Below are 15,927 nucleotides of genomic sequence, written 5' to 3' on the forward strand. Positions count from 1 at the left end.
CGTTGTAGACAAGAATGTCTCCTCAGTGACTGAGTTGTTTTGTTGTTGGATGTAATAATGAACATAGCAGTTGTCATTTACTCCCGACATCTGAGCCACTGAAGACGCAGTGAAGTATGTTTGTTTTTGAAGGGAATGCATCCCCTGATCTGCCTAAATGCGTTTATGTTCGCGCAAATCATTCATGATTCAGCTTCACCTCCAGAAGAAGTGAGTTAATGAATTTTGCAAATCACCTTTCCTAATAATGTGCTAGTTAGCAAGTTTCACGATGAGTGTGGCTAAAGTTTACAGTCTCTCAGAGAACCACGGGTCACCCCCATGGAGGGAGAGGGGCAGGGATAGAAGAGCTCATTAGCAGGGAAATGCACTGAAACGGCTTGCTGTGAAAAGAGCTGTTTTGACAAGGTAAAAAGGGTGTTGTTTTACACTACCATTGAGAAATTTTAACCAAAGTATGTTATAGACTTTTCATTAAGACCCTAATGAATAATATCAACTTGTGGAAAATGGGTCCGATGACCCCTTTAAAGGAATATTTCACCCAAAAGTAAAAATTCTGTCATCTGTCTGTCAATGCTGTCATAGTGTTTTATTTGTATACCATCATTTACTCACTCAAAAGTTGTTTTAAACCTGAATGAGTTTCTTTCTTCTGCTGAACATAAATGTTATTTTGAAGAATGTGGGTAATCAAACAGTTGCTGGTCCCCAGTGACTTCCATAGTAATTTTTTCCTGCTATCAAAGTCAATGTGGGCAAGTAAATGTGTTTGGATACCCACAATTTTCAAAATATCTTCTTTTGTGTTCAGCACAAGAAAGAAATTAATACAGGTTTGGGACAACATGTGAGTGAGTAAATAATGACGGAAATTAAATTTTAGGGTGAACTATCCCTTTAATGAGTCGTTAGCATGTCTAGTACCGTCCCTTTAAGACCTGCACTCATGTAATAATACAGGCAAGTATCCATTTTTCTCTCAACTGTTTACTTTCATTTTAGATATAACCAACTTAGTCTATATGTAAACCTTTTGGTTTTGACAGTATTACAGCAAAAGATAACATCTCGGTTACATTTGTAACCCTCGTTCCCTGAAGGAGGGAACGGAGATGTCGTGTTGGTGACCGACGGATTGGGGAATCTCGCAAGAGAGACCAATCCACTTCGAGTGTAACTAAACGAGCCAATGGACATTGGCATGTGGAATTCGCATCTGGCTGCCACACCCGCACAGGTATAAGATGCAGCAGGTGCACCGCATTCTTTCATGTTTTCGCTGAGGAGCCGAGCCAGGGACCCGGCATCTCAGTGGCGGTACAGCAACTGTGGCGAAGGGACGTGACGTCTCCGTTCCCTCCTTCAGGGAACGAGGGTTTCAAATGTAACTGAAACGTTCCCTTTCAGTCAGTCACTCTCGACGTCACATCGGTGACCGACGAATTGGGAATCCCTACCAACGCGCCACAGGTGCTGCCCCCTCCAGTGCCCTGTGTATGCCTCCTGAACCTTCCTATAAGTCAGACGATAGGAACGGGCTCTACACAGAGAAGGTCGACTACTGCTGTTCCTCAAGCAACCCAAACAGTAGGACTTGGATAACACTGGGAAAGTGTGCCCTTCCTACTTGGAAGAGGCACGCTGCAGAGTCACCTCCTCCCAGAGGGGGTGGAGTGACATTTACTCATGTGGAGTAACCCAAAACTGTCCTATTGCACATGGAAGTCTCTGAGATGGCTCAGGCTGCATCATCTAGAGACGGCAGAGCATAGCCTGCCAGGGGAAACACGGCCCTAGTAACTGTACTGTGGAAATACACTTATGGGATCCCAACAGGGTCACTCATGTGGGCACTAGCCTCACACCAGATTTCAGAAATTCATTGGATGAAAGGCCTGGCACTGGACGCTCCGCCACGTCCGGCCGCCGGAGTGTTGGAGGACTTGACAGGGATTGCCTGGTTAGGGAGCTCTCTGAAGAACTAGGCATTATGAACGCCACAAGCCGACTCTGAACTGGGCCTCTCAGTGCCACTACCCGATTGAGGTGAGAACACAGGAGGAAACCGGTTCGACACGTAGGCTATAGGACCTAGCAAACGTGTTAGGAGTCGCCCAGCCCACAGCTCTACAAATATCTGCTAGTGAGGCACCACGAGCCAGTGCCCAGGACGATGCGACACCCTAGTGGAGTGAGCATGCAGCCTGAGCGGGCAGGGCACACCTTGTGCCTCATAGGCCAAGGTGATGGCATCCACTATCCAGTGGGCCATCCTCTGCTTGGAGACAGCTTTCCCCTTCTGCTGTCCTCCGTAACAGACAAAGAGCTGCTCTGAGGACCTAAAGCTCTGAGTTCTATCCATGTACTGCCGCAGTGCGCGTACAGGACAGAGCAAAGCTAGGGCTGGGTCTGCCTCCTCCAGGGGCAGCGCTTGCAGGTTCACCACCTGGTCCCTGAAGGGAGTGGTAGGAACCTTGGGCACATAGCAGGACCGGGGTCTCGGTGTTACACTGGAGTCAGCCGGCCCAAACTCAAGGCACAATTCGTCAACCAAAAATACCTGCAGGTCCAGCACCCTCTTAATCAAGGCCAATACAGTCAAGAGTAAGGGTTTCATGGAGAGAAACTTCAACTCGACTGACTCCAAAGGCTCGAAGGGAGCAGTTTGTAGGGCTCTTAGCACCAATGCTAAATCCCAAGGGGGTAAGGAGGGGGGCCTTGGAGGATTTAACCTTCTGGCCCCCCTAAGGAACCTGACGACCAGGTCGTGTTTCCTCACCGTGTGCGGAGATAGCAGCAATGTAAACCTTAAGGGTGGAGGGGGACAGCCTACGCTCCAACCATTGCTGCAAGAAGGAAAGCACGGCACTGATCGAACATTTCCGGGGGTCCCCATTTGACTAACAGGTTCCACTTCAAAGCATAGGCCCGCCTCATGGACGGTGCTTGTGCTGAAGTGATAGTGAGCGCTACCTTCTGGGGTAGGTCACCTAGAACCTCCGTGTCCCATCCAGGGACCATACATGGAGTTTCCACAGGTCTGGACGCGGGTGCCAGAGGGTGCCCCATCTCTGAGAAAGCAGATCCTTCCTCAGAGGAATCTGCCAGAGGGGGGCTGTCGTGAGGAGCATGAGTTCCGGATACCAGGTCCTGTTGGGCCAATATGGAGCCACTAACAAGACCTGCTCCTCATCCTCCCTGATCTTGCACAGACGCTGTGCAAGATCAGGGAGGATGAGGAGCAGGTCTTGTAGGCTCACTGGGGGGAACGCATATTTGCGCAGGCCCTGGGGCCAGCTGTGTGCCAGTGCATCCATGTCGAGCGTTGCCTCGGTTAGGGAGTAGAACAACTGGCAGTGGGTGGTTTCTGGAGATGCAAACAGGTCTACCTGAGCATCTCCGAACCGTCTCAAGATCAACTGAACCGCCTGGGGGTGGAGTCTCCACTCCACCTGGAAGTGCTGCTCGATTGGATGCGGATGGCACAAAGGGACCTCAGATGCTTCTGACTCCAGAGGAGGATGTGGCGGGCAAGTTGCGACATGCGACGGGAGCGTAAACTGCCTTGCCGGTTGATATACGCACCAGTCGCAGTATTATCCGTGCGGACCAGTACGTCCCTGCCCCGAAGGCACCCTCTGAGGCGGCTCAGGGCAAGGTGCACTGCCAGCAACTCGATGCAATTGATATGCCAACGCAGTTGGGGACCCGTCCACACCCCTGACACTGCGTGCCTGTTATTCATGGCTCCCCAGCCGGTGGCCGAGGCATCTGTGAAAACCACCGCATGCTTGGATATCTGTTCCAGGGGCACTCCTGCCCGAAGGAATGAAGGATCCGACCACGGGCTAAAGGTTCTGCAACAGGCCGGTGTAATCTGAACCCGGTGAGTGCCGCGTAGCCACGCCCACCTCGGGACTCGGCCATGGAGCCAGTGCTGAAGTGGTCACATATGGAGCAGACCGAGCGGAACTACCGCAGCGGCTGCAGCCATATGCCCCAGAATCCTCTGAAACAATTTCAGTGGGACCGCCGTCCTGCCTGATAAAGTCTTGAGGCAGTTCAGCACCGACTGAGCACGTTCCTGGGTAAGGCGTGCTGTCTGGTTGACTGAATCCAGCTCCATTCTGAGAAAAGAGATCCTCTGTGTTGGCACGAGTTTGCTCTTTTCCCACTTGACCCGAAGACCCAACTTGCTGAGGTGTCTGAGCACCACGTCTCTGTGTGTGCACAACTGATCACGAGACTGTGCGAGTATGAGCCAGTCGTCAAGATGCGAACACCCTGTTCTCTCAAGGGAACAATGGCCACCTCCGCGACTTTGAAGACAAGGGGCGACAGGGACAGCTCGAAGGGCAGGACCTTGTACTGATATGCCCGACCCTTGAAGGCGAAACGCAGGAATGGCCTTTGTCACAGGAGGATCGAGACATGAAAGTATGCGTCCTTTAGGTCGATCGCTGCAAACCAGTCTTGGGCAGGTATGCACTCGAAAATGCATTTCTGCGTCAACATTTTGAACGGCAGCTTGTGATGCGCGTAATTCAAAACTTGCAGGTCCAAGATTGGTCGTAACCCACCGCTCTTCTTGGGCACGTCCTCATATCGGCTGGAGGGTCCGGCTCTATCGCACCCTTCGCCAGCTGGACTGCGATTTCCGAGACCACCGTGCCAATGGAACCAACGGAGCCACCAACGTACCCGCGGTGGGGCAGCAAGGTGGAACACAGGGACCCGGCCCGGGGCCTTTGACAGCCACGCCTGTGACGGCAGAGGGCGGGGTCTGGGTGTGAAGTGTAGCACTTACCTGATCCCTCCTCGCGAGAGGGGGAACGCAGGGCCCATTCAAAACTCATGAATGAGAAAATAAAAGGTATTGAGCAATATAGGCAATAAAAAAAACTCAGTATGGTACTTGTGCTGTCTGACACACTGAAAGCTTCCCAAAGCATAGGATTGCCGATCTGAGTTGTATTTTTCATGGCTTATTGTGCTTTAATGGTCAAACACACACAATAAATTAAAGAATGTCAGTCTGGGTGAGTATTCAGGTATTCAGTCGGTTATGTCTTAAGTGAACGTAAACAGTTGTGATTCAGTATCAATATCTTGGATCAGTACATTAGGTCTTAAAGTGACAGTAGTGGGTTTATTATGTCCTTATGTCCGGTGTCGTTAATGTTAACCCTCTTAGCGCCAAAGTCGCAAAATTGCGACAAGACGTCATACTTAATCAAATAGACTGTAGTTCCTAATATGGTGTAATATCTCATTTGTATTCCCTACCACTAGATGGCAGACATGTAGTACTTCGATTCTAGACCAAAATTACGTCACCTTCCTATTCAAAGTGTTTGAGGAAAGAGCAAAGCAAGTGAGCTATCGTGTCATTGATGCGGAAGCAGTTCAGATCTATAGCGTGCGGGTAAGCTGTGAGATTTGTGAGCTGTTTTATTGTTGGTTTCCTCTTTTCCGATCATTTGGAATGAGGATAAAAAGACAACAAAAAAAAACACGCAAATAAGTTCAAACATCAATTCAATATCTATTATTTCCTGAATATTATGACATTGAGGAGGGCCGCCCCCTGATGACGTCATAATATGCAAATTAGATATATTTACACCCCAAATAAACTTTCGGTCATGCCCAACATTTTTCTAATTTACATTAGATCTCTATCTTTAAGCCCTTTCAAGCCACAAGCTTTTGAAATCTTGATGTCAAAATCCAGCATTTTTCCAAAAAAACCCTGGCGCCTAAAGGGTTAATCATACAAAAAAGAAAAAGAGAAAGTCACTCATTGCTTTTGACTGAATGACTTTTGTAGCTTTAATAAGGATTAATGTATATTTTATTCATACAGTAAAGACTATGTAGTGTTCTGTTTTACATTTGATTATTGAATGGTTATAGCATTTTTACCTGAATACTACTGTTAGATAAACTGCATTTCATTAAAATGCTCAATGATGGAAAATACAAATTAAGTCCTAGATATCTCTTACCACAGGGAGTTTTAGCAGTTATCTCACCTCAGTAGTAAATGTACATAATGAATTTGTTTGGCCCATGAGGGTCATGTTGCCCTGACAGTTGTGTCTCCCCCACATTTAAAATAGCTGCTATGCCCCTGGTAATGTGGTAAATCAAATGTATGCTATAATTACTATGCTCAGATGAGTGAATGTGTGTTCCTCTTACCAGTTAACATATTTGTGTGTGTGCGTGTTACTTAAGAACATGGATTTGTGCTGCATCGGTGCCTGAAACATCTTCATAAACAGACAAAACTTACTACAGAACTGTCAAGGGTTATTTAACCATAATCATGAGTTTTGCATAATAGACATGTCCCGTGCGCTTTAGTGCCCTTTGAATGGAACATATACACTCCTTTCGAACTGGAATCATGGCGGAATATCCTGTGATGTCCAATTCACAGGGCACTTACAGTCGAATGGAACAAAAAACCTCTGAAGCGATAGAAGAAACATACAAAATGTGCAGAGCGGGGGGTGACTAGGACCAGGATTAAGAACCGCTGCCATACATTATGGAGACCAAATGCCCCCATAAGTATAGTAATACCAGTACATTTTGACCTTGTGGGGATATTTTTTAGGTCCCCATGGGGAAACAAGCTTATAATTCATACAGAATGGAACTGTTTTGTAAATCTACAAAAAATTATTTTTATTTTCATTTTTATCTAGTGATTTTTAACTTTAACTTAAACTTTTTTAAAAACATTACATATTTTACACAATATACATGTAGGCAATAGCCTAAATTTTTACATTTAGTGTATTTGTTTTCATAGCCTTCAATATGCACATTGTTTGTTGGACAACACTGGCAGGATGTGAAATAACATTTATATTAATAAATAAAGAAAATAAAATTTGGCTTTTTATCCAAATAGAAAATTATAGAAAATACACAGATATACACTGTATATGATTTTATTTATTTGTTTGTTTGTTTTAGATGACATAACCATTCACAATTAACTTCATATTCTGACAAAATAGAACTTTATTGCTAGTATTTCACTGAAGTAGGTTTGTAGTGTCATGGCTCATCAGGCAGTTGCAACAAACCACTTTCGTTAAAGGGATTCTCAAAAATGAAGATTCACTTATCAGTACTCACCCTCATGTCGCTCCAAAACCATAAGGCTTTCATTCATCTTCAAAACACAGAATAAGTTGTTTTTAATTAAACTTGAGAGATTTCTGTCCCTATATTCAAAGGTCATGCAGACAAAACTTTGACACTTCAAAAATTTTACAAAAAATATAACATTTAGCAACATTTCTAAAGTGAAAAAAAAAGGCTGTTTTGCAAATATTGGAAATTGGAACACGCCAAAAAGCTGGTACATTTCAGAAGCCCCTTTTCAAAAACTTGTGAAAGCATCTTTTGTTACCGGCAGTTAAGTTTTTGGTTGATTTGTGTTCCTCCTTTTCGACCATCTGTATCTTCTCATGCCTTTCAATAAACCCTGTTGAGATCACTCCTCTGTCTGCGCTCGTCTCTCCATGATAGAAGACCAGACAATCATCACTATGTGCACAACAATGTCTTTCTCTGCAGCAGCTTTGTGAAACTCCCGCTGCTCCACTGCATTCTAAAGCCAAAATGTGACCACTTTCTCATCTACCTCACCTCCATCTCCCTTGCTGCACCACAGTTCTATGCCAGGTCACTCCAGTGCCCTAATCGGGAGTGACAGAGGATTGCAGTAACTTTCTCCTTCACTGTTTGCTCCAGTTAAAGATGCAGTCACAGTGCTTTCCCATGATTTGAGACAAAATTGTGTTTGTCATCTCTCTGCTCTTTGGAAGTACTCTGCAGTTGAACCATCTACAAACCAGACCCGGTCACCCAATTACTCACGCAGCCAGGCAATCTGAATAACTGTACCGTCTGTGTCAAGGAAATTTCTCTATAACTGACTATGCTCTGCACTTCTGAACCTTCTGAACCGGTACTGGAGCCCTCTCTCTGGCTGTATCTCACCACCCACAATGATGTTATGGGCTGGAGCAATTCATTCAACTGTGTTTCATCTGTGCCTCCCATCGCAAAGCAGTCACCAACTTGCCAGCCCTGCAGTCACCGCCCATGGCATGCTCATCACACCCTCCAGAGCCTTTCGAGGAGCCTAAGGAGATGAATTCCTTCTGACTCTCCCAGGCCAAATGACAACAGAAAATTGTACATAGACTGCCTTTATTGTATCACCACACTGCTCTGATCAATCTGCACATTGGATGCCTTCACTCTGAAACCATCACCTTCCTGATTCTGGAGGGCTCAACATCAGATATCATCCTAGGAAGTCTCTGACTCCCATGGAGGAGTGTGTAAAGGAACTCAAACAGGGTTACATCCACTCTTCAACTTTCCCTGCCTCTTCCATTTTCCTCTGTTTGGCTTGAGGCCATACATTGACTACTGCACCCTCAATGACATCACCATCAAATTCTGATATCGTCTTCCCCTGGTCCTGGCAATCCTGAAACAGCTGCAAGGAGTATTGGTGTTCACCAAGCTGGACCTATGTAGCACTTACAACCTCGTTCAGATCCACAAGGGAGACAAGTGTAAGACGGCATTTGTCACTCCCACCGACCACTATGAACATCGGATAATGACGTATGGCTTGGCCAACTCTACCTCCATGTTCCAAGGCTTCATGAATGAGGCATTCCAGGAGTATCTTCATTACTTCATCATCATCATCTGTATCGATGATATCCTTGGCTACTCCAAGAATGAGGCTCCGAAAATTGCTACCATGTAACTCTTGTACTGGAAAAACTCTGCAAACACTTTCTGGGTTGAGAAAGTGTGAGTTCCATCGGCCTTCAGGCCAGTTTTTTCAGATATAACCTCAGCCTCAGAGTGCAGATGGGCCGGGGAAGGTCTCCACCGACCAGTCCTGGCCAGTTTCATCCTCTATCAAGGAACTACAACACTTGTGTTTGTATAATCTCATCTGCCAATAAACCCTGTTGAGTTCACTCTGTCTGTGTCCATATCTCTGTGACAGGTGGTTTTGAAATACCATTACATATATGGGAAAGGATTCAAGGATGCAATACAAGAAAATGCAAAGGAAAGCCTGCTTAGGACACCCTGGCAAAATTTTGAAAATTGAAAAGAAAAAAAAAAACATGCAAAAAATGTTGCCTGGTATACTATCAAATACATGTTCATTATGCAATTATAAACCAGCACTGAAAATACTATTACTGTTTGCAGGCCATTGGAGCGATTTGTTACTCTTCACCAGGACATGAACAGGCAGCTCGGCTTTCTTTTTAAAAAGGGTCGAATCACCTCAATAGTAAAAGACAGCTCAGCTGCACGTAACGGCCTCCTTACTGATCATCAGATCTGTGAGATCAATGGTCAGAATATAATCGGACTGAAGGTAAATGACATAAGTATTTTGCATTTCCTTCTTTCTCTTTTGCTGTCTCTCTTAAATCACAACATGGCCCTGTAAAGCACTTGATTTCAATTTAAGATATTTTCTTCTCTTTTCATCTCTTTGATTAGGACTCCCAAATCACAGACATTCTTAATTCCAGCGGAGGAGTTGTCACGGTAACTGTGATGCCAGTGGTCATCTTTGAACACATGATGAAAAGGTATGGAAAATAAACCGCGGGCGGACAAAACCCAATGTCAATCAGCAGTCTATTCATGCAACTTTACTGAAAGTATCTTTTTTTCCCCTTCTTTTATTGCGTCTCACAAATGTATTCTTAACATTATTATTCTCGCTGCAGGATGTCCAGCAGTATTGTAAAGTCACTAATGGACCATTCTATTCCTGAGGTGTGAGATCGTTTGGATCAAACTGTACAGCTGAGGATGATTTGGCCACAGCTTTTGGAGGGCTCACATTTTGTTTGGAGCACAAGTTTAGTTGTGTGTCCACAATCATGTGATTTTAAGTATGTTTATGTACGTTTAAGAGGTTATTGTCGGGCAAAGAAAGACAAAGCAAGGATAACACGAGAGATATTTGTTTCAGTTTTTCCTTTAAATTAATAGTGTACCCAAAAATGACAAGTTCTGTAATCATTTACTTACCTTTATGTTGTTCCAAACCCATATGCCTTTCTGACGTATCACACAAAAGAAAATGTTAGGCCATATGCAAAATGTTCACACTGCTCTTTTTCTTACACTGAAAGTGGGGTTGGATGCTTTTGAACCTAAAAAGTAAAGGAAACCATGAAAGTAAAGTAATTTATTCAACTTATTGTGCTATATTCTAACTCGGTGTTTCCCAACCTTTTTTTAGTCGCGGCACCCTTTGGAAATTTTAACAAACTTGTGGCACCCTACAAAATTAGTTTTGTCACAATATTTGAATTTCTAACTTCGATGTCATAATTTGAAAGCATAGATATTCGGTACAACAGGGAAGAACTGCAGAATATAATGTCATACAGATATTTTTAATAATATTAAAAAATGTTGTCCATCAATGGTGGCAATCAGTAGGCCAATTTCTAATGAAGAGACCAATTTATATGACAGATTTTAATGTAGGCTTTTATACATATGTAAACATTATTTAATTACCATTATAACTAGCTATCTCACAAATTTTTGCTCACTCAGTGTTTTTTTAATTTTACAGTGGGGTAATTTTGCGGCAGCCGAAATTTTGGTGGATCTCTAATTATTGGCGACATCAGAAATGGATATTATATAATAGATGCTTTTTTGAACATTTTAGCAATTTAAAAAATATAAAAAAATTATTTTTTACACGGCACCCCGGTTGGGAAACACTGTTCTAACTCATATGAAGGCAAATATAGTGTGGAACACATTAGAATGTAAGTCATTATGCACTGATTAAATTCACTAATCCTCCCCTCTGCCATAGCTGTCAAATGTCATTCACACTTTTGCATATTAAAACTGGTTCATCACGATCAATCATAACACACGCAACAACCTATGCCAGGGCTGTCCAAACTCGGTCCTGGAGGGCCGGTGTCCTGCAGAGTTTAGCTCCAACTTGTCTCAACACACCTGACTGGAAGTTTCTATGCCTAGTAAAGAGCTTGATTAGCTGGTTCAGGTGTGTTTAATTAGGGTTGGAGCTAAACTCTGCAGGACACCGGCCCTCCAGAACCGAGTGTGGACAGCCCTGACCTATGCAGTTTGGCATCATTAATGTCAAAGTTGGTGTGACTTGTCTTCACACTTCATAATTATATATACATGAATGCAAATAGGGAGCTGCAGCGGAGATTTTCAGCAAATAACAACTTAAGCATCAGTATGTTTTCTTATTCAAAGCTATTGTTTAGCTTCAGAAGACTTACAGCACACAAGTCATATGGTTTAGTTTTATGACATATTCATAGTGCTTTTTTGACTTGAAGTACTCTGTCCCCATTCATGTCCTCATTTTATTCTGTAGTGTGAATATTCTGCTTAGCATCTCCTTCGGTTTAGAATAAGGTTTGGAACAACATACAGATGAGTAAATGTTGACAAATTTTCATTGTTGGGTGATGCCTTTAATTCATCTCCTTCATCTTTAGATATTTTTTGTTAAGCCTGAAGCTTATTTCAATTTCTCGCAACATAATATCTCACAAAAAGCATTCTGAATTATCATCAACATGCATTACAGCATGCTGATGCTGTAAATCAGTCATAATGATAATGCTGTTAAAATTACATTCTAAAAGCCATTAAAAAAACTATGCACTGCTGAATATAGTTTTGTATAAAAACAGTACAGAATTCAGAGATTAATAATGTGACGACTTTATGTTTAAGAGTTATAATTGCAGTACAGTTTTGTGCCCATGCATTCTTCTTGTTGTTCTTCTTTACATTGTTTATGTTTGTGTGGCCTGTGTGGTTTGATACTTAAAACAAAACAGTAGTTTTCTTTCCTCACCAAAACTTGATTTTTTTTTTCTTGGTGTCTCTGCAGATAGGACTACACCTTTGCAGCACATTGTTTTGCTATCTTGCTATTACATGTTCATCTAAAGCCTCTTTAGACAGTGTCAGGCTGTGAATTACAACTGAAAAATCTATTATTTTCACTGGTTCCAAAAAAAATTATGCATTTTATTTTTAGCAACATATTTTTCTGTCCATAAGTGTAAAAAATAAATAAATAAATAATAATAATAATAATATAAGATAATTCTATTGTTACATTTATAAAATAATTAGATTTTTTTAATTGCTATAGTAATTATAATAGTAATAGTCATTATAAATTCTACTGTTTTAATATAACTCCAAAGACAGTTATAAATTCATAATTTTATAGCTAAACAGTGGCATACAGTCAAAAGCAATACTTGTTTGTTGATGCTTATAAAATCTGTCTTAACTGTCTTCATGAAACATCTTGCAATTCTGACAAAATATAAAATAGCCAGCTAGATAATGCTGCCTTGGTCATATATTTAAATTAGTGTTCAATACATAAAAGCAAACCACATTTTAAAGGTTGCAAGCCAAGGCATAATATCACACGTAGCTACATGACAAATGAACATAAGACACTAAAAATACAGCACTGACTCCTACTGGGCGAGTGGAATTTCCACAACTGACCCTAGTGTTTCATCAGGCATTCATTACACTAGGGATCTTCAACCTTGCTCCTGAAGAGCAACCTTCTTGCAAACCTTAGACAAAAAAAAAATGGTTTTGGAAAATAAAGCATTGTTTTCTTTTTGTTGTTGTTGTTGTTGTTGTTGTAAGTTAATCATTCTGCTAAACTGTGCATAAATGTAAACCACTGAGAAACCACATACGGTTGTCTGTACTGTTCGGTTGTAAGGCTAGTTAATATTAAGATTTTTAATAAGTATTCTTCAAATTATAATTTTAATGGTATTTCTGTTTCATATCCATCCACACTTACTAGACTGTCTCATTCAAGCGTTAATGCTGAGCATGACTCTAGCCTTGATGCGTCCTCATAAGATGCAGCCTTCCGTTTGAGAAGCGCCCATAAAGTATTTTCATGATGATAAGAGCCCAATGCAACTCGTCATTAAACCCACGGAAGAAGAAGAACCCAATGTACAGTAGGTGGCGGTATGTGCTTACGACACCAATCTGCTATTAGACCCGAAGAAGAGGAAGACGAGCCTTCTGCACAAGTCACAATTAGAGATGCAGAACTTTTAAATCGTGAGATTAACCAGTCATTATCAAGCCTCTTCAAACTTTTTCCCTCTGTTATCATGAAGCAGAAGAAGACGGTTCGCAACCAGGCCAGAAAAGGTAACGTTAATTAAGATTTCGTTTCATACAAGTAAATTGTTCATGTGGGCCCAAATACATAGATTCAGATGCTTTTTATTACGCAATATTATTTAAATGTCACAATTCAGGTGTTACATTTGATCAAGCAATTTCAGTGTGTCATCCGCGCAGTAGTGAGAGAATGTTTTTCGTACAGAATGGGGTGGATGTTTAATGACAAAGGTTGCAAAGATGAAAGCAGTATACACACCCTTTCTGATACTGTGTATAACTTATCGGAATTGCAGTTCTCTTACCAGAAACTGTGACAGCATTATAGTAGAGCGATGGCATTTGATTGGTACTTAATATATGTACCATACTTTAATGTGGTAATCATTCACTACCATGGCATTTACGTTACTTCAAAGTACTTCTGTTGTACTACTTTATTACATATCCATACGATCTTACCATGGCCTTTAAAAAAAAAAAAAAAAAAAAACCTTGTGGCAAATTTTGTTAGTTAGACATATGCATTATTAATAACGAGTTTAAAATGTTCTGCAGTGATTTTTACCGATTTAAAGATCCTGACAGAGTTGAAGTCTAACAGGCTCCAAGCGGACAGGGCAAGTAGGAGGAATCAAAGCTCCTAATGGGTTTTACGTATCTTGGACTCCGATTGATTTATCATGAAAAAAAGGAAAAGTATATTTATTGTCAGTACGTGTTCATTAACTATGTTTACATGCAACCAAAAAGTCCTTTAGTGTCACATTGTTGACTCATTTGGACTGAAAAACCTTATTTTGATTTGAATGAAATTTTCATTAGATTGGAAGGAATGACGTAGGCCTAAAATAATAATAATAATATGATCAACAGGAAAAAAAAGTAAGCAAAAGTAAAAAAAAAAATTTAAGCAAAAGTGAAAACATTTCATAAAATAATGAAATTGTGCCATTAATGAAACTGCAGGCATTTAAACAAGATGCCGTTTCAGCCATCTAGCATTGTTTAAATAAAACATAGCTTCTAAAACAGCTTCTGGTTTTCAATTGCGGTCCCGGTGCCCCATCGCTCTGCACATTTTGTGTGTCTCTTATCTAACACACCTACTTCAGATCAACATCATCAGTAGGAGAGAGCTGTACATACTGAGTGTGTCAGGCACAATGGGCCTAAACGTTTAGGCAAATGTAATGCCACTAGACAAAAACACAATAATGACAATAAAGTTGTTTGAAATGAAATAGGTAAAGTACAATAAAATGTCCATGACATTAAGTTTTAAATAGCTGTTTTAAATAGTCACTGTTTTCTTCCATTGTCATGTTTTTCTCTAACCACAACTCCATAGTGAATCGCTTGAAGGTTTCGGTCTTCTTTCTTCACAAGTCTCTCCCACTCAGAGGCAAATGACAACAGTCCGAATGAACAAAATCAAGTCCCACTCTGCATTTTTTCCTCATTCAAGAATTAATTTCACATAAATGCACAGGGGTTGGACAAAATAACGTGAACACCTGTTAAACAGGCAATATGTCATTATTAAGGTGTTTTAGCACAGTTTGAATTTAATACAGCTTCTAACCTTCTTTGAATAGATTCATACAACTTTTGAGTAGTCTCCAGTTGAATATTGTCTATAAAAACATCTGCCAGTGGCTTCAGGGAGAAACGAAACACAGTATCTTCGATAGCATCATAATACAAGAAATAAGGACACATCTAACGATAGAAACAAAAATGACAAAATACTGTATAGTGCAATAATGTGCCATAGACAAATATATGCAGCATTATCCCATAGATTAAACTAGAGAATGAGTCTACAAATAAAAGACTCATTAAAGGAAGGAAACAGCTTCTCACTCTTATTTTCAAAAGCTTCCCCCAGTTGTTTGATAATATTTAAAGGGATAGTTTACCCAAAAATGAAAATTCTGTCATTAATTACTAACCCTCAAATCGTTCCAAACCCGTAAGACCTTCGTTTATCTTCAGAACACAAATTAAGATATTTTTGATACATTCCGAGAGCTCTTTGACCCTCCCATAGACAGCAAGGGTACTACCACGATCAAGGTCCAGAAACGTAGTAAGGACATCAGTAAAGTAGTCCATGTGACATCAGTAGTTCAACCGTAATTTTACGAAGCTACAAGAATGCTTTTTGTGCGCAAAGAAAACAAAAATAACAACTTTGTTCAACAGTTCTTCTCCTCCTCATCCAGTCTGCTGTGGCTTGCCTCCATTTTGGAGAGTATCACGACGTATGCGCGCACTTCCGATTCATGTAAACAACGCATGCGCATTGCGCCGCTGCTTATGTCAACACGGACATGCGTCAGCACGTGCATGCATTGTTTATATGAAGCGGAAGTTCGCGCATGCGTCGTGATACTCTCCATAATGGTACACAAAGTGTATTTTTAAAACTACGCTTAAAGTATGGCTTAAGGAAAATCAAATATGTGCTAATTGACTTGACTTTTTAATTTAATGGAGTGATATTATATGTGTTGTATGTATTGTATAGTTTGTAACTGAATTTTGTAATTTTGTAACAACATCCTGCCCAGGGACTGCAGATGCAAATTAGCTTTATAGCTAACTCTGGCACAACACTGTTGTTGTGCGTTGTCCCTGTAC

General features: G+C 41.4%; 2 protein-coding genes across 2 annotated transcripts in view; both read left to right on the forward strand.

The window, feature by feature from the left end:
• Positions 1-10,093, forward strand: part of LOC107730132 (syntenin-1-like) — an 18,960-nt gene extending 8,867 nt beyond the window's left edge. Inside the window, exons 3-5 of the mRNA XM_016540865.1 lie at positions 9,277-9,448; positions 9,577-9,668; positions 9,810-10,093. Of these exons, the coding sequence (XP_016396351.1) occupies positions 9,277-9,448; positions 9,577-9,668; positions 9,810-9,864 (319 nt within the window). The 3' untranslated portion in view covers positions 9,865-10,093. The remainder of the gene's footprint in view (positions 1-9,276; positions 9,449-9,576; positions 9,669-9,809) is intronic.
• A 3,011-nt stretch (positions 10,094-13,104) lies between these two features.
• unm_hu7910 (un-named hu7910) overlaps positions 13,105-15,927 on the forward strand; it is a 64,354-nt gene continuing 61,531 nt past the window's right edge. The window contains exon 1 of the mRNA XM_016540852.1: positions 13,105-13,308. Coding sequence (XP_016396338.1) covers positions 13,122-13,308 — 187 coding nt within the window. The 5' untranslated portion in view covers positions 13,105-13,121. The remainder of the gene's footprint in view (positions 13,309-15,927) is intronic.

Source organism: Sinocyclocheilus rhinocerous, unplaced genomic scaffold (genome assembly GCF_001515625.1).
Source record: "Sinocyclocheilus rhinocerous isolate Xijiao unplaced genomic scaffold, SAMN03320098_v1.1 scaffold36, whole genome shotgun sequence".
NCBI lineage: Eukaryota > Metazoa > Chordata > Actinopteri > Cypriniformes > Cyprinidae > Sinocyclocheilus > Sinocyclocheilus rhinocerous.